The 23828-nt window shown below is 39.6% G+C and overlaps 1 protein-coding gene across 1 annotated transcript; it reads left to right on the plus strand.

Moving 5' to 3' along the window:
- Positions 1–1973: 1973 nt before the first annotated feature.
- On the plus strand, positions 1974–22378 carry LOC115758065. Its single transcript, XM_030698579.1, has 2 exons — positions 1974–2399; positions 21848–22378. Exons 1-2 carry the CDS (start codon positions 2025–2027, stop codon positions 22376–22378), a joined length of 906 nt encoding a protein of 301 aa, XP_030554439.1. The 5' UTR covers positions 1974–2024.
- The last annotated feature ends 1450 nt before the right edge of the window (positions 22379–23828 follow it).

A 23828-nucleotide genomic window follows, 5' to 3' on the forward strand; every position in this document is an offset into this window, starting at 1 on the left:
TTTGCGCATTGAGGCAGATAAACATGTTGCCAAAATGACCAAACGAACCGCATACATAAAAAGAGCATGGGAGGTGGGGAAGGGAGTGAATGCGAAGACGGAAAGGAAGGACAAACAGCTGCCAATTCTGCCAAACGGTTGGACATTCATTACGCACAAAAATGCTAGTGGGACGGCAACGACCAAGCAACAACCGCCAAAAGTTCCACTCATTAAATGGTCCAGGCCAGGCCGAGGCTGGCGGGGCAGAACAGTGCGTATGCGTGATGCGATCTAATGCGATGCGATATGCCAGAAAAGAAACATTAAAAGTTTTTATTGCCGATGGATGCTCTGTGCACATGCACTCGCGCTCGCACCCGGCGACTATCTTGTCGGGCAGACAACAAAAAGCATTAAATTACTTTATAATCCGTTTATAGCTCCAGCCGGAAGTGGCCGAGACACACACACACACACTCCCCAGTGCAAACAAACACAAGCACGCACACACTCGCACACACAGACTGCGAGCGAGAAAAGGACATCTCGGCACGTTTTGTGCACACATAGGAGGCAGCTCAACAACATAATCAAATCAAAGATTATGTTGAAACATTGAAATTACGTACAGAGCAGACAGACAACACTCGCACACAAGCACACACAAATGTATATATATATATATATATAGAAATAAGTATATATATGTATATACACACTCAACTGATGAAATGTGTGCCTTCTCATCACTTTAGTCAGTAATCTGCCACCAGAGCAATGCAACAACGGAAGCAGTTTGCATAAGATTATGCTGAGCACACGACCATAAAATACCCTGCTAAGTGGAATCGACAACTACATTTTCAATATTTTTATAAAAATATATTCCATACTTTTTATAGCATACAATAATGAAAAAATAAAATGAAACGTTTCAAAGGACATCTATTATATGTATGATATATTACAATGAAGAAGGGACAGGGTGCACCTTATAATTCACTCAAGTCTGTCATTGGCCTTTAAAGGCCAAACAAATATTTTAAAGTAGTTTCTAAATTTAATAAAAGTTGTTCCTCATAATTACAGGAAAATTAAAATGAAGCAAACAAAATGTCCCCGTCTGCGCCTGCCTCTATCTGGCTCTAGCAGAATATTCCTGCCAAGATTCTCTCTCGTTTGCAGGGTATCAAAAAAACTGCTGCATAGCATGAGGCGCCGCTCGACTGCCGCCAAACAATTACACACATAAAGCAAAATGCTCTACAACTTTGAACTGCTGCCCGCTCAACGTAACAAGCCACCCCGCTAGTAAAGCGCCCGCCACCAGCCGCGCTCCGCACAACCAGAAGCAGCAGCAGCATCATCAAGTAACGTAAACAGGCAAAATTCTTTGCTTCATTCACAAGCAACTGAAAAGGGCGCTAGTGACATGCTTTTAGAACTCACTGTGTGCCAGGCATGCGCACTGTGTGCCACCAGCTGCTCTCAGCGCGGTCTGGCAACGCTATAGTGCTAAGACAGCAGGCCACACAACTGCTGAGCACTGCTATCAGTAGGCTCGCTGCCCTCGACTCGAAAGCGTCGTGGCTGCTCTGTGCTTTGTACTCTCCGAGAGTGCGACGTAAGCGTAAGCGTGTGAGGGCTAGTGCGTGTGCGTGTGTGCGTCTGTATTTGTGCGTGAGGGCGCCAAGTTGTTGTGTCTTTAACAACCAGGAGCAACAACAAGCACAGCGACATTGAACCACCTGCCACAGCGCGTTGCTATTTTCAGTGGCAGACAAAAAAAATTAAAAAAAAAAAAAAAACTGAAATAAATACACACAAAAAAAAATAAGCTGAAACTTCCGGCTAACGATTTGCATATAAAAAACGGTCAAAGAAAGTTAAATGCGAGCGGAACTGGCGGAAGTTGTGTTTAAACAACAGCAAAAACAGCAGCAACAACAACAAGAACACAAACAGTAAACAGGCAAGAAAAAAACATTTCGCAAATCAACACCGCGCGCAGGAAAGTAGGCAACAGTTTTTTGTTGCGCACCATGGAAATGGATGTCAATCGCCAGACACGGCACAATGCCAACCTAATGACCATATCCGCCCGCTGTTGTGCCAACAACAATGCAACAACAGAAACAATAGCAGCAGCAGCAGCAACAACAACAACAGCAACTTCGCCTGTAGCAAGCGGCTGCTGCGGCATCTTGAGTCGCCTGTTCTGCGTTAGCCGTCACAAGGCAACGCAGTCGGTGGCAGGAACCGAGTGCAGCCACAGCGAGTCACTGTTCATGCAACGTAAAGCACTGACAACACAGCCGGCAGTGCAACGACGTCGACGCACGCCACAGGAAATCTACTTCGAGAGTCGCGGTAAATCCTGCAAGAAGCTATTGAAATTCAATGGTAATTCCAATAAGGTGAGTGCCACAAAAAGTAACTGTAACTGTGTGCTTGAGTGTGTGCGTGTGTGTGATTTGAGGTGTGACAAGTGAAATGTGAGAAAAAGAAATACACAAAATATGTTGACAAATTTAAGAAACCTATTTGCATAAACTCCAAGTGACAGCATACGAAGTTTGCTTAAAAGATAAAAAGTTTAAAGGAAAGTATTGCAAATAAACATATATCAATTCCTTAATTCTATTGATAAGAGATGCGAGAATACCTTGCTATAAATTGTAATACCCCAATTCTCTGCTTATCTGTAAAATATTACTATAATAAATTTCATCTCTACAATGTTACCGTCTGCAGATTCCAGAATATTCGTTCGCTTCGCGTAAAAAAAAAAGTTATTTATAGGTATGCCCAAAAACACCCGAGCAAACAATTTGAAACTGTTAAAAGGCCTCAGGTTCTTTGCAAGGCGGGGTATAGCTAAGAGAAGATCATATATAATATAATATTTGGGAATACTATAGCTATGAATTACATTATTATGCTATGATTTTCAATAGTTACTCAAATCAAATATTAGTCTTGCAAATAAATAAGCAAAATTATTATTTGATTATTTTTCTAAGCTTATATGAAATTTTTTATTAAGCAATAACTTTTTATCATTATTGTTAGCGCGAAAAAATTATGTCTTATGTCTAATATGGGCTAAGAGAGAACATTGAAATACATTTAAGAGCTCACTTAGTTGATAGCATAAGGTTTATACTTTTAAAAGGAAATCACCTCAGGGCACTTATATAATAAAACCCTTATATTTAATATATAAAATAATCTACATATATATTGCTTTTATTTGCCTTGTCTACAAAGCTTAGCTGTTCTTCCGCTTTGATCCAAATTCAAGTGTTTTTTATATTTAAACAAAGACTTTTATTTATACGTCAACAAGACCTGTAATACTTTTCATGCCCTCTAAAAGAATGGCTTCAATACAATAGCAAGATAATAAATATGATATATTTATGTCTTGCCTACAAGGCAAAATAGATAGACGAACTAGCTGATGCCCTAAGTCATACAAGTAGCCGAACACTAAGAAATTATTCTTTCATTTTCGGTAAATTGATTTTAAATGTTAAGCGTTTCCATTCCTTAGTAGATGTTCTAGACGCTAGATGTTCTGTGTTGAAAAAAATCAGACATTTTTTAAATTAATCCAATTTAAAAGTATTCGTCTTCATGTGTATTTCCTGCGGCTCGACTTAACTATTATAAATATTTGTAGGGTTTTCAATAAAAGAAATAAATTTAATTTCAAGAAGTTTTGAGAGAAGTTCAAAGGCTGAACCACTGTCACCTAACACCGCGAACAGCAAAACCAATACACAAGTGATTTCACTTCACAAATTTCATGTGAACATGTGTGTGCGTATGTGAGTGCTTGTCTGTGCATGTGTGTGTGCGCGCTATTGTTGGAAAATTTGGAAAATTTGTAGCTGTGGCTGTAACGAGTCGTGTGGAATTGAGTCGATTGTTGGCCTTTTGTTTGCGCCGCCTGCCAAGGTGTGTGTATACACACACAAACACACACATACACGAAAATACACACACTCTCAAATACTCATAGCAATACTCATATTCAAGCTTGAACTCATATTCATAGTACTTTGCATATAAATCATTTGGCATTGTGGCTGAGTCGCAGTGCGCTTATGAAATATTTCGTTTTGTTTAATGCGCCAGCAACTTAAAGCAATATTGCTACATGCCACATGCCACATGCTGCCTGCTGCCTACCGCATGTGCCACACTCTGCACACAATCTACTTTCTATGCTGCCGTGCACTAATTAAAAACGTGCAAAAAGCAAGCCAATCAAACAGGTCGATGCACAACAATGGCCTGCCCAAAATCGCATATGTGCATATGCACATATGTAAATGCACATACATATGCAAGTATGTATGTATGTTAGTATGGTGCGCTTGCTACCGCCCCAGGATACAATGCCATGTGCTGGCCGTCCAGCACTAGACACGCACTGAAGCGCAAGCAACAGGATGAATTTGTTAAACAACATGAACGTGAAGCTTGGTGGAGCTGTTGGCTCTCCAAGAGGCTGGATGGCTGGCTGGCTGGCTGGCTGGCTCTTCGTTCCGTCCTGGGCTATCATGTGAAAAGTGAAAAATGAAAAACTCATTCGCCCTATCAAGTGACATCATCAATTTCAGTCTATTTTGCACTGACCAAGCGAATGCAGCTGCTGCACAAGTATCAGAAAAAAAGGAAGGATGAAGACCGCCAGAGAACATTAACTGGCCAGGCAGACGAAGTCGCACTTTGCATTTGCCACAAGGGGCGGTTTATGCGAAAGAGTATTAGCAATCGGGATTTTGTGGCCTAGCAACAAAAAAAAAACACAAAAAACAAAAGAAAATTCCTGCCAAGCCTTGTTTCAAGTTGAGCTCTCGCTTACAACTGTCAGTCAGTTAGACCAAAAGCGATAAATACACTGAAACTTTAGGGCCAGATAAGAATTTAAGCTAAGGTATTACAGAAGTCGAAACGATAATGACTTCTGCTGAAGTACGTGAAGTATACAAGTGTCAACTGCTAGGGCAGACGATTACAATGGCAAGTCGGTCGAGCGTTAAGCTTTAAGTAAAAGTTTTATTATTATTATTCAATACAAAAGGTCGAGCGTTAAGCTTTAAGTTAAAGTTAAAGGCCTCGATTTGTGAAGCTACTTTTTCTTAATTTAATGACAAAATCAAAAACTCTTGTCAATACAAGTAAACACACTCAAAGCTTTAACATATCCTTAAGCTTTATGTTCATAAGCTTTAAATCAAATAGTCGAAGGTATTGTATTTGAAATTAATGTATAGCGTTACAATTTTATTATTCACGAACTAACCGGGAAGCTTTGAATAAGACTCAAAAATAATATATAAGAGTCTCGAATGCTTTTTGTAGTCAATCACAGATATGAGTTTTTACCACAGAGCTTTCAGCTGCAGCTCAAACTTATCTTGTTCCGTAAATTCGAACCAGCTTCCGCTAAGTTTTCATGTACTTTACTGATTTTAATGATTCATAACTTAAATGTAGTAGCCTTGAGTTAGTTCATTAAATTTCAATAAGTTCAAGCAAAAGTTAGCTTTAGTTTGTTTGCGCTTAAATAAATTGTAAAACATATAAGCCAGGCAGTTTCCTAAGTGTCCCAGGTTAGTAGAACCAGCAACAACATCAGCATATACCTGAGCTAGAGAAAATACAGGAGAGTGTCTCTGTGCTTGAACCCCTCGGTCAGGGCTTAATTTACACCTCAACCCACTCATCGATTTTATAATGAAGCTATGGAGCAGAGTCAAACAAAATGTTTGTTTTACCACAACCGGTTGAAGGGGTGGGCAAATGTTTGCAACCACCGAAAAAACCTACCCCCTGGCAAATGCTTGGATTATATTGCATTACGGAAATTGGGGGCGGTTGTGTTACCTTGAAAAGCGCTCTAATGTCATTACTTTTATGTCATCAGCTGAGCTCATTGGAAGGCAGCCTTGAAATGCATTCAGAAACCAAGATGAAAGGCTGGCAGAGATAGCAGATAGCTCAAACTGAGAGTCAAATGTGTGGCTGCATAAATTTGATTACAGAACAAATCGAATTTGCTAGGAAACACGAAGAATAGTTAAATCAGACAAAGGAAACAATTTTGGGTAATCAGCTTTAAATATGTTTATGCAAATTGAGCTGTATGTTCAGGAGCAATTTCAATTTCTTTACTTTACTTAATTAAATTTGAAAAAGACGGCAGTCAAATATCTTTATAATTATTGGTACTATGTGCTTAATGGGATTGAGTAACTATGTTGAAAGGAACTGAGGATTCTATCTATCAAAACTCTTTCGTTTGGTTTCCAAGTAAATTTGAATGTATATCAAAAGTGATAGTTCAGCATGTTTATAAGAAATATGTTTTATTTTTAATTTTAGTGCAAATTCTCATTTGTTTATTGAAAAAATGTATTTACTTTTATTACTTTTTATTTTTTAATCGTTTTTAATTAAGACCATTCATTATGTAGTATTCACTGTGCAGCTCGCATATATTTTACAACTTTTACACTTCTGTGTAATAAAATTATATATATTTAAAATACTTGCAAAAAGTAACAAATTGCATTGCTCCAGTTGAATGCCACCGACTACGCAATACTTTGTCCACCTCTTAAAACAGATAAAAACAGTTTAAATGTGACTCCTAAGCTGAAAGTCCTAGACAAACTGGGCCCTTACGAAATTGTAAGACTTTACAAAGAAGAAATTTTACTATTTGTTAGGAATTTAAATAAGCTTGACAAATGATTAAGATTATGTATATATATTTATATATTTTTTCAAAAGTTGGCTTAACAATTAACATTTAACATAGAATTCTCACTTTAAATTCATCTACCGAAAAGGGTCATCAGTGAAAAGTTATATAATGCGCACATGCTTGTAGAAAATTGATAGAATTTGACATATGGCACATACTATATAAGTATTGACTGGTGCCTCATTGCGGTAAGGAGCTTAAGGAATTTTCTTTTTAAATATGAAGAGCTTCACTTTAATTGCAAATACTGGGAAAAAAATAGTCTCAATTGAGAGCAGACCTTAAAATACTTTTTTATATATTGATGTCTGGTAGCGGCCCTTTGCGGCCCATTAAATAGTTGGAAGAACTGAAATTCGGCATACTATAAAGCACTTGCGTTTAATTGTTTGCACTTTGTGCACAAAAGTGCCTATTACGAAGTAAACAAGCCAAAACTATCGTAAAGTTTGTGGCAGAGCAGCTTAAAGGCTTCATTACTTTTCAGAGTTTATCAGTGTCGGCGGCGCTTCCTCTTCTCTGATTGCCAAAGAGTCTTTACCAAGTTTGCGCATGAAAGAAATCATCATGTGCCAACATTAGTGACCCAGCGCATGCATAACAGACTAGTTGGCCAAAGTCCTTCGTCCTTTCATCGCCCATAATTATGCTGTAGCTGCTTGCTGGTTGCTGGTTACTGGTAACTGGTTGCTGCTTGCCAGGGTCCTGGCACAAGGCTCAAATGCAAATGCAAATCAAGCAACTGCCTCGGCAACAAAAGCCGTGAGAGCTCAAACAAAAAAGGGTATTATAAAATGGACAGCCCTCGCCTGCAAGCGGAAGTGACTAGCCCATCTGTCTGTCTTCCTGTCCAGCTCTTTGACTGTCGCCCCTGTCAGATACAGTGTGTATGTATGTGTGTGTGCGCGTATATGTGTGCGCTTAAGTGTGTGAATATGTATGTCGCTTGGAGCGTCGTGCTGTGTGCGAGCATTGTTATACCCGCTCCAGACGTAGGCAATCGGTCATACCATGCCTGTACTTTATATCTAGCTTAAGTCAGATATTTGTTAAAGAAAGTCGAAGACATATATATATATACACATTTAAAAAGTAAGAGTTTAGTCACTCCATATAGTAAAAATGTTTTATGAGACGTTTAGAGACATTTAAATATACTTATAAATTCTTTTTAATTTATATATTTGTGTTGTGGTATATTATCTTTCAAATGTTGCGTGACGTGGTTCACAGTCCGAGCCTAAGTCTCTCCTCTAAGCTTGATTCGTCCGTCAGTTTTTTTTTCTTTAAATATTGTTACCATTATTAAAAACTAATTTGCTTCGGTTCAAGCTAAGATTCGTTCTTTTCTTAAGCAAACACAACCTAATTATAACCCTAATACGGTATTAATTAAATTTATTAAGCACATACATAAAAGTAGCAAATTTTACCTAAAAATTCCTTACACAATTAATTACATGAGCTTTTAGCGGTTGCTGCCAAAAAAAGCAACAATCCGAGATTCGAGTCACTTTTAAGCTAAGTGCGGGTATCTTATAGTGCCTTACTCACAGCACAGTTCATTTCTGTCACATATTCTTATGCAAAAAAAGAAAAACTAAATAAAAAATGGGGAAAAAATTGCCATCAACATTGCAACGTTGTAATTGCCAACAGGCAATGAAGAGCCAGCGAACACTGGCGTAAAAGTAGAGAGAGAGTTGAGTTACAAACTGTTGGCTGCCACATGTCCTGCAGCTCGCTTGAAATCCCTCAGCGAGGACTCAATGCATGCATGCTTGCGTGTGTGTATGTGTGTATGTCACGCTGCGTGAGCTGTGCAACATTTCGAGCACACGGCTAATGTATTTTGGCCGCCGCTGCTCAGACAACCGCAATGCTGCCAGGCAACCAACTGGTAGAAAGTGGTTAGGACCCCAAGTCCAATACTCCCCCCCCCTCGCTAGGACCCGACCCCTTCGGTCTGATGAGCTGCCTTTTTTTTTTGGTGATTGGCCCGACTGTTCGCATTCATTACAATCAGGCCTGATTATGTCTGGCAAAAGTTAAACAGGCGCCAGCGACAAAAACTCAATTCAAGAGTGAATTTATTCCAATGCTCTCGCATGCCCCAACAAAAGCAGTCAAAACGTTGCATATACAAAAAAGAAGAAGACAAAAAATATATAAAATAAAAAGTCATAAAAATAAACCGTTAATCCAAGTAGTTGAAGCAATGGACTCGAAGCCCTTTTGCCCAACCAAATGAAGCGTTTGCCCTTTTTTGGAGCTGCAGCCCCGCTACGGCCCCGGCCCGGTGGCGCTGCTGCCAAGCGTTGACGATGACAAGGGTGCTTTGCCGCCTCACTGACTAAATAAAATTGGAATTTATTATCATGATTTGTAGCAAGAAGAAGCAGCAGTAGCGGCAGTGGCAGTGGCAGCAGCAACAACAAAAAGCGAGAGCAAAAAAAAAAGGAGATAGAAGCAGTCAAAATGGCAACATCGCTCTGCCTGCGACCCTTTTGGCTTCTTTTCCAACACTGACTCATTGGCCGTCTCCAGACCAGGCCGAAAGCCAGGCGACGCCGATAAGTAGGAGCACTTTTAGATTTATACACGACGTCACTGATTTAAACGGCCGACAAAGTTTAAGTCACGCCTACAGCCTTGACGTGCTGCTGGGTGTGTCCGTGCACCATGGTAGCCAGCCAAAAGGCTTAACTATGCATTTCAGCTAGTTTATTAGGGCTTAAAACCCACCAACACCAACACCAACACCAGCAGCCCAGCAGCAGCAGTAGCGGCTAAGGCGATTTACTACGCTCCAGCTGTATGCCACGCTGCGTATGCGTAATTTTAGCTGTGGCGTTCACAAAATCTTAAATAGATAGCGATTACTGAACTGCTGAGTGGCAACTTTTATGATTGGGTGGCACGATAAGACCACAGCTGCAGCCCAGCTGCAGACTGTAGACAGCAACTTAATAATTCAAAAGAAAATGCACAAACCAAAATGGGAAATTGCATGCGCCAAAAATGGACTTAAAATATGCAACTAGCTTACAGAAAAAAACATGAATTGGCTTGAATTCGGTGGCGCACAAGTAAAAAAAATGTTAAGCCTTGACAAGAAAACATCTCTAGCTTAAACTTAAGCGGAAAAAATATTTTAAATAAAGTCAAGTTTATTTTCGATTGTTGTTTAAACGCATATTTAACATTTTGTAAGGCAAACGATAAAAATTGCTCAGATTTTATTGGAATTTATTAGATTTAATATTTTTAATTAAAACTTTGAAATTAAAACATTACATTTGAAATGATCATAAAAGACAGATTTGAGCTGAGAATTGAAATAAATCAATAATATTTGAAAATATGTTTAAAGTCCATCGTTATTCTTGTGGTGAGAATCTTGAAGCCAGAAAAAAACAATAATAGCCTTTAAGCCACATTTACCATCCAAGAGCGAAGGAGATCGCAAAACAATCTCAAATAAAACTGACAAAGATCTGTAAAAATAAGTTTGATGCAAACAAAAAATCTGAAATCTCACGCTTCAAATGAATCTTCATCTACCAAATCTTTGACCCCAATTTCCAACCCCTCTTGGAGAATTTCCCAAAATGGTTGAGACACGCCTCAAATGAATTTGAACATAGATCTCTGAAAATAAGTTTAAGGCCAATCGGATGGCAAAAAAAGAGATTCACAAAAACGTTTTTCGCAATTTTCGCACACTTGCGGCTGGGATTTCCTTACAGTCAGTCAGTCAACCAGTTAGTCGGTGCAAACTGTTTCTTGTATAGAGATAAAGGCCAAAAAACTGCTATTAGAGCCAACGTTGTGTGTACAATTTTATTTGTAGCCTCTTATAATATTTTTGCTGATGTTAAATATTACGGTTAAGCCTTGCCTAAAAATTATTGCATTCTCGTTTTTACTGAAAACGCAACCTCAGAGACCCACATTTTATTTTAAAATATTTTATAGCTGGAGAAAATTAAAAATATTTAAAAAGCATTATTTTGCAAGTAAAGCTGAAACACAAATAAATTAATAAGAAATACCAAAAAGAAAACCAAAAACCTTTTGAAGTTATTTTCAACAAGGGTCTTCAAAATATTCTTATATTATTGTTCTAGCAGCAACTTCGCCGTTAGTCAAGTTTGAATGAGAATTGAAACGTTTTGCCCAGCCGCACATAATTCATCAGCACATGAGAAGTCTGTGGCTTAGTCGGGTGAGGCGTGAAAACATTTCTCTGACCAACGAGGCTTGTTGCAAGTACTTTTCCATCAGTGCTCGTGCTGCTTTGCACCCCAAGGGATTACTGGGGAGGCCTGGCCCCAACAGGCCACCCAAAAAAAATTGAAGCAAAACAACATACACTTTTCACTAACACCTGCACTTGCAGTTAAAAGGACACAACACACGCACACACACACAGAAAATCCACTCTTTCTGCTGAGTTTGGTGCAAAGTGCGAGCACTGTTAAGCTACCACTCCCGTGCCATGCCCATTTATGTATGTTGTGCGTTGTTTAAGGCGAAATTTTTTTGGCATTTTCTATACAAAAATAAACAAAAAAAAAGTTCATTTAAATGGCAAAACTAAAAACTTGTAGCTGTCAATGCTGGGTGAATTTTTCTTATTTTCATGCCGTTTGCATCTCAAATGAATTTTATGCTTGAATAGGGTGTGTGCGTGTGTGAGTGTGGGTGTGTTGTATTGTGTGCACACACAATTTCATTTCACCTGTCGGCTCAATGTGCCATGGTAGCTGTTGTTGTACTTAGACAATGTACGAAGGATATACATAAATAAAGCATGCCACTTTTCTTCCCCTTTTTTTTAGGGGGAGGCGCCTTTGGCTAAGCTTTCGGGCTTGTCGTGAGGCGCCGCCTGCGCTCGGCTGCTGTGACAAATTGCGTTAAGGCCATGTTAAGCTGCAGGCAAAAGGACATTCGCAAGGACTCAGCTGGCTGCAGCTGGGTAGCTCCGGCTCCTACTGCTGCTGTCGCTGGCTTAATGCAGTTAATTATTGCAGCATCTATTTAGCATTTGGCCAGACCGCATGCCAAAATTGTTACCGACTGGCGCTGCAGAGTATGCTATACTCTTTTTTGCAGCCCTGCTGTGTGGCATAGACAACAATTTGATGGGGCACGCAGCTGGCGCTTGATTAGCTCTCTGCTTGTATGCGTGTGTACGTTATATGTATGTGTGTATGCAATTTCTATGGAACATGTGCTGTCAACAACATTTTTGGCTCCGGCTGAGATTTTTGCCTGGCACCAGATTTTGATGCCAAACAAGATTTGTCTGAACCCAGCCAGCTGTGCTCTGCTCTCATTTTGTCATGCCAAAAAAAATAAACTAAAAGAAAAATAAAAAATTAAAAAGAGATTTGTGCCAAAATTAAAAGCAATTTCCTTTGCAGTTTCAAAGAGCAAGAAAAGCTGCTCAATTTCCCATCGCATCAATTTAATTCAATTTATTTAATGTCCATGTGTTGGTGCTCGTGTGTTTCTGTGCGCCGAGCTAATTCAATGAACTAGACAACAAAATAACTTAAATTTTATGTGGAAGATAAAGCCCTGTGTATAATAAAACTGCCTGCCTTTAAAATATCTTGATACAATCCAGCAGAACTCCCGCAAGGCCACATTGGCAAACGGGAATGGTGGTCCTTGCAAATTTGACGGCTTGACAGAAGGCAGCCGGAGTCAGTCGACCCGCATACAAGTACACACACACACGCACACACACAGGCACGCCAGCAACTCGTGATATTTGATGGATGGTATCGCAGATATGTTAACGTGCTGGCAGCCAACGGATTCGCGGAATGGCGACGTTATTCACCGACTTGGCAGCATGCCTTTGATATGGGAGACACAATGGGCCAGAGCTGAACAGAATTGAAAATCAGTTTGGGACAATGCAGCGTACTGGCCTACGCTCTCAGGGGGCTGCTTTAATACTTTACATACAATGCATGAACAAAATATCAACAGTAAATGCAACCCATACTTGCTTGTGAAGCCCATTCAAATAAGTATGCTAATAAAAAAATTTAAGAATATATTTAAAAACTGTTATTGGTATATTTAAATTTTAATTAAATCAAAAGCTCGGGGTAGATTCTGTAAATAAATTACAGATAATAAACATATTGCATAACAGAACTATTTATTTATATTTTTTCAAATGAAAACAAACTAAGGTTTCCTTGGTATTCTGAAAGCGTAATACGCCTAATGCATAGAAAAGGGATACATCTCTGACCCTTTAAATTTATATATTCTAGAACAGGATCAACAACTGAGTTGATATGCCATTGATCAAGACGTTATCAATTGGGTACACTGTGTACTCTAGTTCATTTATAGATGGGATTTGCAAGCACAAAGGAGACCACCTGACTTAACCATAGTTCGCTGCCTTATGCTAAAATAATAGAAAATTCAATTAAATTGTCATTGTCAGTCGCCAGTCGCCAGTTGCCGCAGTTTCCCAAGCTGCCACAGTGCCGTATTAAACAATCTGCTGCTGCTTTAAAGCATCCTCAAATGAAATGATTTTATGTTAGGCACTGTTGGCAATGAAATACGAGTGCGAGGACCAGCAGTGGGGAGCGGGGTTGCAGAGGCGGCTTTTATGTGGCGCCATATAAATTCGGGGAGCCCGTACTTCAGGCGCCGCATTACGTTTATGGCTGGCTAAATTAAACACAAGAAGGCAGCGCCGCCAAAGTGGCAAGGCAGCCAGTTGAAAGGAAGTGTGTGTGTGTGTGGGGGGGGGGGGGGGGGAGGATTGCAGAGGCAGGGGCACGGACGCTGACTGAAGGGAAATTGCTACAAGTTGCTTTATTTTATGCGCATATTTGCGCATATTACTCATACGCCCGGCTGGCATACATCTTCATTTAAGCAAACGTCTTCGACTTTGCCTCACCCCCAGGCCCCCCTCTCTTTGCGCGTGTTTGCGCTTGGTTTCCTGTGGCGCAAGGAGTCGTATATTTTTATTTTATTAAATTTTCATTTCATTTGGGCTGCTTAACATGTTGCATGCAGCTCCAAGGCAGCCATATTCGCTGCTTTAAATGAAAAACTGGGAGGAAGGCGCTAGGAGCTGCCTGTCATTACCAATAATTGAAACAAGGAGCATTGGAAAATAATTCCCGCTGATTCGTTGATTGGTTGCGAACATTTTTGAACAGACGCTTTGGTATTTCATATCGCGCCTGATTTACGCTAGCTGCTCGAATTCCCAGCACTATTAAAGTATGAATACGCTTTGAATAAATGTGAATTAGCGCAGGCCGGAGATAGCTTTCCTTTTTGGCAACCTTATTCGCATTCGCAAGCGTCGTTTCCGTTCGGTGAACATTCGAGCAGCGCATTTGCCAAGCTAACCCAACTCCAGCCGGCTGGGGGCTAAGGGCCTGCTCCCAGCGGAGGCCAGGCCTGCCCTGCCTTGCCCGCTCTGACCTGTGCTCAGCCTTTTCATGGGCCTAGCGTATCGGCAAATGGGTTATTGATGAGCTATTTTGCAATACGCTGGGGGAACTTGGCATTGACTTGGCATAAGTTACAAAGCGCGCGAGCGCCAACTTTTAAGCTGTTGCCGGGCAGGAGGTCTGGGGCGCATTTAGTCTCTGGCTGAATGTGTGAATCGAAGCGTGACTGGGACTTTGCAGAGAATACAAAACACAGCAACAACTTGTGGCTGCCTAATGAGAATTTTAACTTTGAATTGCACAAAAGCAGCGTTAAGCCCTAGTGCTTCAACTCTAACCTCATGTTCAAGGCCCTCAAGATAAATATGCTTAATGGAAGTAGTAACAAAAATTTAAATCATTTTGCAGCAGCCTTAAATTTAATAAACATAACCATCCTTTCAATGTTTCATGCTGCTTTCACACCTCAGGCCTGATTACTGCTTTTAGTGTTTTCAAGAGTAATTCGTGTTGGAATTTCAACTTTGAATCGCTTTTAGATAGCCTCAAATCTGATTTAAACCTTGAGCTTAAGCTTAAGTGCATCTACTCTAGCATCACTTGCGTCGCACTCTACTCACACTTTGCTTAGATCTGGGTAAAACATATTTAATTTGTTGTATAGGGAAAATTAAATGGAAATAGTAATAAGTCATTTAAGTGCTAACCTTTGTAAAGACAACCTTGACCTTCTGTCTTTCCACCTTAACCTCACCTTTTTTATGTTTCATAGAACTTAATTCCAAATTTAAAGCGCTTTTCTTATGTCGAGACCTATACAAGAAGTTGGCTTGGAATACCTTTAAGAAGAAATGAAAATTTATACAAATTATACTATAGCCCATTTTACCAAATCTAACCTCACTTTTGATAATTATAAATTCTGCAACTTTAGCTTTGCCCAAGCTTGATTAACTCATATTAAAGATGGGTACAAATGGTTGCCTTTTATACTGAACCTTTTGCGCTTTATGTGTTAGTTCGTACGATTTGAACTAGTACTGCTTACAAAAGCTATAACTCTCAACTTGTCTAAACAGCTATCTGCTGAGCCAGGGATCTGCTTTATAAAGTTTAGTTGCTCCTGGCTTATCCTGTCAGCCGCTTTAGTGCCGCTTAAATGCCAACAGCGTAGAGCGTGCTCCTTAGACGCTGTTCATCCTCATGCTCATTCGCATAACTTTGGACTGCTTCGTCTAACCCCTGTACATATACACACATATTTTTATATACGTATATATAGTGTATATTGCATATGTATGCAACTCTGTTGCCTGCAGCTAAAATTTCATTAACGCTACTTTAAAATTGTAGCACATGCGTGGCGCAGCGTCTACGTCCGCGACTTCAGCTCTGTGACATAAATGTGCTTAATCTTTTACACGGCAACCCACCGAGAACGATACATGTTCAAGTACATACAAATGAAGATACATGCATACCTACATGCGTGCATATGTGTGTGTGTGTGTGCACTGGACCACAGTGGATAAGCGCTGTGTGGAATACGATACGATACAACAGTGTGATATGTGTTCATCTTAGATAAGCGATTGAATCAATTTTGCACTTGGGATAAAAGCAAGAAGTTTTCTATGTCAGAGATTATCTATCCATACCCAGTCAAAAGGGTCACTCAGCGAGGAAGTCATGGGTTCAAATACCTAGAGAAAGATAAATTACTATGATGGTTAGACGAAAATCAGAGTAGCCTGTATTATGTATAACTTTAGTTTATTTTATACACTCTAATAATAATATATATTCGATTTTCACGGCAATCTTAGCACAACGCAATCAGTATATATTTGGAAAAACGTTAGATCTTTACGCGTTTTCTAGAAAATTTGATACAAATAGATATAATAGATATAAGATCGAAATTTATTTATATTTATAATTTTTTTTTCTTTTACTTCGTATGTTTATTATGATTTTTTTTTTTGCAGTTATTAAATCTTTTATTTTGACTTTATATTTATTTTCTTATAACTTATTTTTATCTACTTTACTAATAATAAAAAAAAAATAATACGTCGATTATATGAACAAACAAAATGTTAAGTGTCATGCAAAAAATATCTGCATATAAATTTTAAATTATTAATTATCATCCAAAATATAGACACTTTAAATTTTGCTACCATCTCACAGTTATATTGCCCACTGTGCAGCCGTTTTCGCCGCATCACTTGTCTAACATATCAAATTTGTAGCTACGCATATCCGGCGCCTCAGCATGTCAACTGCGAGTAGTACAAAAACTTTTGGCAGCGCTTGTACTTTGGCAAAGAACTTTAATTTCTGCATTACTAGCGACGCCGCAGCGGGATCAGGACTCGGGACAAGGGGAGCTGCATCCGGGACACATGAAAAGTTTGCCATATAAAGTTACGCTCAACAACACGCCCCAAGTTGCTTGGGCTTCTGCTTTGTGAGGGGCTGGTTTGGTTGGGGGAAGGGCATGGGGTATGTGTGGGGAAATAGTTACGCCGCTTAAAGTTTGCCCGTAATACAACTCATTAAATTTAGAAAATACTCGAGGCAAACTTTGAGGCCGTGGCATCTTTTGCCGGGCGTTTGCCTAACATCCGTTGACATCTACATTTACAACACGCCGTTAACTCCGCCTGCCATGATGCGGCCCAGCTGGTCTGGGCTGAAAGGATGCGTTGAGGTCTTGGGCTTGGGGCGCATATCCTGCACTCTCTTAGACATGAAATTTAAGTTGCGTCAAGTTTAATTGCAACGGATGTTGGGCGTGTAAATTATTTTGTTTTGGCTGCCTCATTTTCTCTGCTAATGAGCAACTTATTAAAACTTTTGGCCCCGCCAGCTCTGCAGGCCAATTTGAATGCCGGACCCATGGCAAGTGCCACGAATTCCGAGAGGGCGTGGAGAAGCGCGTGAGGCGCATAAATAAATACGAATAGCAATGCCAATTGAAAACAAAGCCAAAGATAAGTTTACAGCCAGCCGAAACTCATTTACAGTTTCTGAGCTAGCACCAAACAAAAAAAAATAAATTGGCAAATGGAAAATGGAAAATGGGAACGAGCTAGAGAAAGAAAACTTCAATTTCTTCCGCACTTCAAGGCAAAGCACTCGAAACACGTAAGAAAGGGGAAAAACCTGAAAGTCAAGTTACTAAAGGCTCCAATGAAATACAAAAAAAAAATCGCAACAAAGGACTGCAAAAAGGCGACGGCAATGCTCGAACTGCCGTTACCCTGTACTGAATAAGGAAAAAGAACACAACAAAAAGTTAAGATTTAATTCATTTCTTGTGTGAATATAATATTCCCCCAAAGGAAATTGTTAGCATTTCTCATTAGTAAGCAATGCCGGAAGATTACAGGGTATGCTAACCCAATTGCCTGAAATGATTTGTAGTGGGAAAGAGGAAGTGGTTGGCGAGCTCTTGGTGCTGCGGATGCGGGATGTCTGTTGGCAAGTGTTTTTGTATGCGCCAGCCTGTACCTCAAGTGCTTAGACAATCGTGTTGAAGCTTTGATTTTCGAGCTTACTCCGGATTTGGCTGTGCACTGTAGCATACTTATGAGGGCGGGTAATTAACTTCGAGTGCCCAAAACACCCACACACACACACACACATATAGTGGGAAATTTTGGACTAAGTAATAGTCGAACTGACAAACTGAGTGACTGTTAAAGTGTTGAAATGTCTGCGGCAGCCGTTAATTAATTAATGTCAGCGACCGTTGAACGAAATGAGAAAAGTTTTCCACTGCTGCAAAACTTGGCAGTTACTTAAGTAGTTGTTAAGTCAGAGCCAAGGCGTTCAATATTTGTCAATGAACTCATTAAGCAAATTAATAGACAAAGTTGCCAGCTGAGCACTGACATTGCAAGTGCTGGCGCCTTGGGGGTGCGGCTTGGGCGGAGGGCATAGCAATTTATTTACCCGCTGCTGTGTGGCAATAAAATGGCACGCAATAAAAACCAAAGTCAACAAACAATTGCGCGCCACGCAGAAATCGATTATGGACGCCTCAAGGAAGCATAGCTGCTGCTCGGTGTGCAACCACAGGCAGCAGCACCACCCAATGCCACAATCACAACCACAAGCCACGTTTTCGATTTTGCCATTGCCAGGCGACTTGGCCACCTGATGCCCCGGCGCTGAAATTGCCAACGCTGCAGTTTGGAAACCTAAAGCGGAAGTGATTTTCCTCCGGCATGCACGTGTCTGTGTAAATGTTGCACACAGCATGTGTTAGTGTCTGTGTCCGTGTGTGTGTGTGTGTGTGGGTGTGAGGATTTTATGACCCTTGATAGTGGCAAGCGATTTGTTGCGTTGCATTTTCAATTTCGCAGCATGCACTTTGGCAACTTTGAATAATGCAATGGCAGGGCACCAACTGCAACGCGTACATGACCCGAACTCCAACCCCGCACACAACCTTCCCAACAAACCCCCCTTTCCTCATCCTCTTCACCATGAATCCTTAACCAGCTTTGACTGCGCATTTTGGCAGCTTATTAAGGCGCTGCCCTGCTGCTGCCACCTACTTTTATTTATTTTTTTCCCCTTTTTTGATAATTTTCAAACACGAGCGCACAATTCGAGCGCAGCGACATTTGGCATGTGGGGCAAGTTGACATATATGCAGCACGTGCGTGACTATATGCTACCCACTGTGTGTGTGTGTGTGTGTGTGTGTGTGTGTGTGTGTGTGTGTGTGTGTGTGTGTGTGTGTGTCTTTATGTGAGTTCCCAATCTGTGGCTCACGATTGATGTCCGAGACACACACATACATACAACTGCAATCACATGCAGCTCGTTATTGGCCTGCGACTGCGGTTGTGCTTTGCACTTTAATACAATATGCGAACAACAATTGCAACAATAATGCACCTGATTTGACCTGATCACCAACATATTGTGGCCACTAATTAATTGGCAGCTAATTACCCCATCTTTAGCAAAGGCTGATGATTTAACCAACTCTCAAAATGCAGCAAGTGAGGTGTATTGCAGAAATCTTTAGCGCAAAATAATTTAAAAAGTTTTAATTTGCGTAAGTTACGATTAATTTACAATTTTATTCTAACTTAGCATATATTATTTTAAAATTGACGAATCAATTAAATATCGTCTTCGTTGGAAAAGTATAAACTTAACACTAAACCACCCAAGCGACATACTCTAACTACAATTTGAACTATATCCATTCTGAACCAATTTGGAAGCGTTTGTTGTTGAATGCAAGCCTGAACACTTCCTTGATACATCCAGAACAATTTTACCCAATTATCATGTCATATTTGGGATGACGTGGTAGATAGTTAATGGCTCACATTGGACCTTATTAATTTCGTAAATTGCCAAATTTAATTTGTAAATGCCAAATTAATTTATTTGAGAACCCAATCGAAAATTAAATTTTCTCTTCTGAACAATTTTCAACACAGTCCGTTTAACAGTCCGTAGACCCAAATCGGTCAGGGTTTAGAGTGGCAAACTCTTATATCTTTCGTCAAAACAATTTCGATCCACTGCTCACAGGTTTAAGCTTTCATTCAGCAAGCAGATTTAAAATATTATCTGCCATCGAGCTCAATTTTAAACAACTTTTCAACCACTTTCAAATCCGGCCTTCACTTTTTGAATAGCTCTTTCAATGACTACGCCTGAATTAAATCACGCATACCTTCCAATCTGCTTGAAAGCCGTGCTTAATAGCTTTTCAAATAACTTTCAAACAGGATCAGAGTGCATCAAACGACCCCTTCAGCTATTTACAATAATTATGTATTAATGGATATTTGCAGCCGGATTCTTTACATGCGCTGCAGCCGTGATTTTTTTTTTGTTTTTAAATTATTCTCTTAGCTGCGGCCACTCGAAAATCGTTTAATTTTCATTAATAGTCAAGTGGGTTTTCATTCGGGATTAATGTGCCATGGCCACGGCAACTGAATTCGCATTGTTTTTGCGCCGTCTGCTAGTTAAATGCGTTAAGAGCAAAAATATATAGATATAAAAAAGGAAGGAATTATGTATGCATTTTTAAGCATTGTCTGCGGCGCATTTATTTTAAACAATTTACCTGCACGGTTGCCTTTTGTGCCGCACTCAAGAACAACAAAAAATAAGCTGAATAACCACATAAGCATTTTATTTTAAAGTCAGAAACTTAACGCGTGGCAGTTTCCGGGAACCTGGAGCAGGCAGCCTGCAGCTGCAGCCACTTCAATTTCAAAAGCAGCTGCTTCTGCTGCTGCTGCTACTGCTACTACTGCCACTTCTGCTGCGGTGGCCATTGCCACTGGCCACTGCCTGTTGGCCGTTGGGGGCATCAGCAGCCACAGCAGCTTTGGCAGCCGCCTGCAGCTCAAGTTTTCATTTCTCTTTTACGCTTTGCTGCTTTATTTCAATTCCGTTGATAAAAAAAAAAACACAAAAAAAAAAATGTTCTTTTGAATTCCAGAGATTTTTATCTTCTCTTCCCTGTTCGCTTTTAAAATGCTGACTGTCGCTCCATTGTGCGTTTAATTCAGTGTTTGATTAGCGTCGTCTATGCAGCTGCAGCGGCTTGTTAAGCATACGCCCGGTTGTACGCGCTGTTAAGCAAACATACATGAATTAATAATAAAATTCTTGCAGCGGCCGCATCAACCGCATGCAAAATCGCTGCCAGTTCATGATAAACTAACTAACACATATTATTTATGAGCTGCCGTTGATAAAGCCGCCATGTACGGCATGTGGCATGTGCCACATGCCAGCAACCACAGCAACAATAACACAAGAACATTTGCGGTCGCTGCAGTGTTCAAATAATATTTGAAATAAAAATACAATTCGCACCGAACACTGAAAATCGATTAAATTGCATTTAAATTAACTTTGCGTCGCTTCCCAACAGTTACATATTATAAAATATATGAAATACACTATAATTAATATGTTATTAGAGTACATTTTCCATATATATAAAACGAAATTATTTATATTTTTTTTTAAATAAAAATTCTGCATATGACGTTCAAATTAAAATGTTGACAGCCGATAATATATCGGAAAATATTCCAGTAGGAAGACCCAAGAGATTTTTAACAATTTTAAGACATGAAGAAATATTTAAGTTAATAGTAAGATTATGTTTATAAAATATTAAAAAAATTATTTTTATTTTTTCTATTATCCATGTAATGTTCTTCGTATAAAAACACTCAATTGACAAGCTTATTCATACTATTTCGAAAAATTACCATATTCATATAGCAATAAAAATGTCAGAAACAAACTTATACATTTTGTTCAAACAATTAATTAATTAGCAACACTTGAAAGAGCATCCCTTTACAAGTATATTTATATGTACATAGTATATTCCATTGCAATTTACTAATGAGTGGCACTTAGGAGCGCATATAAATTTCGTTTAGTTAGGGCTTAAACAATGACTAACTAGTCGCTGGTGGAAATGCAAATGTGAAGCAGTTTGCACTTTTTAATTACGATTTTCAATTAAAGTGCGACAGCAGCGACACACAAAACCAATTTGCAATTGGCGCTGGCTAAAATCTCACCCGATTTCTCTTTGCTTTGCATTCACACACAGATATTGCTGTATCCGGAGGAGGGCTGGGCGCGCACCGCCTCCTCCAGCTACTGGACCATCACGCCCTGCTGGTGGCAGCCGAATCGTTGTCGCATTGTCGAATGCGCTGGCACGCAACGGCAGGCGACCAAGGCCAGGATGTTGCCCATGGAGCAGCAGGGCTCGCTGCTGATTGCCGGACACTTTCGCAGGCCGTCAATAACAGCGACAGGCGGTGCTGCAACAGCGCCAACAACAGCAGCAACAACGGCTGCAACAACAACGGGTGGTGGAACAACATCAGCAGGCGGGGCTGCTGCTGGCGCAAATGGCAGGGCGCAGTCAAAGTCCAAATCACAGCTGGCATACAATGATGAGTTTAAACTGTATCTGACATCAAACATATCGATGGAGGACTACAACATGGGCTACTGTCTAACTGGCTTCGTCGAGCGTCGCTGCCAGCTGACAAACACCTTTCAAATGACGCACTTCGCAGTTATTAAGCGGCAATGGCCGCCGCCGTCCAATCTCAGCAGCAGCAGCACATAGGCAGCACCCCGTGATCCCTCTGTGCTTCTAGCCACGCACTCTTAGTACGAACTACCGATTGTCAGCTGAGTATTCTGTATTCTCTAAGCCTAGCTATTAAGTAGTGCAATTTGCAATGCAGTGGCCCACGTGATAGCAGCAGCAAATTAAAAGGCCAACACAAAAAGTGTAGCATACTTTTCAGCGGCCCTTAAATAAATATCGAAATTGTTGAAACTGCAAACGCTGGGCAATTTTTTGCCATTTTTTATTTTTGTTAAACAAATTTCTATGTGTGTATTAGTGCGTAATTTGTAATTTTAACTAAATGCTCTAAACGTGCTTAATTCGTGTGCTTTCGATGTTGTATAAACAACGAAAAAAGAAAAAACAAAACTTTTTAAAAAAATAAGCAGAGTAAGAATAATAAAAAAATATTAAGGTACAACAAACTTCGGATTGCCGAATACTTGATACCCTTGCATAAAGATATTTAAATGCTGACCTTTTTTTAATATTATAAATTGGTTGTAAATTTTGATTTATTTGTTTTATATTATACACACTAATTCTGATCGAGTTTGTGTTCTGATTTGACTCATATTTTATTAAATCAATCCAGAAATTGAGTTTAAACAATATATTATTATATGAAAGATTAAATAATACATTAATACAAGAAAATTTTCCCAAGATAGACTTGATTATGATTTACATACATATAGTAAGATCCGAATTGGATCTTCATCAAACCTACATTCACGATGTTTAATGTATCAAAAATGCCTTCAAAATTTCTTCAAGATATAGTATATAAAATATGTATATATCGGGTTTATTGCTGTCTGTTTTTTCTCACGTTATATAATTCATGACAAAATCGAAAATACCTTTGCAAGGGTATAAAAATCCGAAAACAAATAACTGCGAAATACAAAAACTAGAAGCTGTTAAAAGCTAAAATGCAACTAAACCGCTTTGCCGGCCATTGCACACGCGCAAATATACACACATTTACACACACACACAAACACACACGCACAGCACACATATTGCATTTAAGTCAGGGCGCTTGGGCAGCTACTTAATGCTTAAAAAGTGCAACAAATTGAAACTTGTGCTTGTCGAAGCATGTGATTCTGTGCCAAGTATCGTGTGTATGTGTGTGTGTGTGTGTGGGTGTGTATTTGTGCGTGTATAAGTGTGTAGGTATTTGCTGTGCGAGCTTGGCCGTTCTGCAGGTACTTAAACAGTCATGTTGCAATCGTACTGCCTTTAAGCTTAAAATATGCGCAGCTCAACAAACAAATTTTGCTGATGTTTTTATTAACGTGCATCAAGGTGCATCAGCATCAATTAATACTGGCATCACATGGCATTAAAGCCAAATTGTGACAGCAGCTTGTTTTTTACAGTTTTTATATGTTAAAGTTATTCAAATTTTTTGTGGTAATTTAATCTATATTTATTT

Source organism: Drosophila novamexicana, unplaced genomic scaffold, assembly GCF_003285875.2.
Source record: "Drosophila novamexicana strain 15010-1031.04,08,12 unplaced genomic scaffold, DnovRS2.1 tig00000121-arrow-pilon, whole genome shotgun sequence".
In the NCBI taxonomy this organism is placed as follows: domain Eukaryota; kingdom Metazoa; phylum Arthropoda; class Insecta; order Diptera; family Drosophilidae; genus Drosophila; species Drosophila novamexicana.

Bases quoted from the DNA above. Each gene is read 5' to 3' on its own strand.
- LOC115758065 (XM_030698579.1), top strand. From the start codon at position 2,025: ATGGAAATGGATGTCAATCGCCAGACACGGCACAATGCCAACCTAATG. The intron at 2,400-21,847 runs GTGAGTGCCACA...ATTCACACACAG, and splicing joins TCAATGGTAATTCCAATAAG to ATATTGCTGTATCCGGAGGA.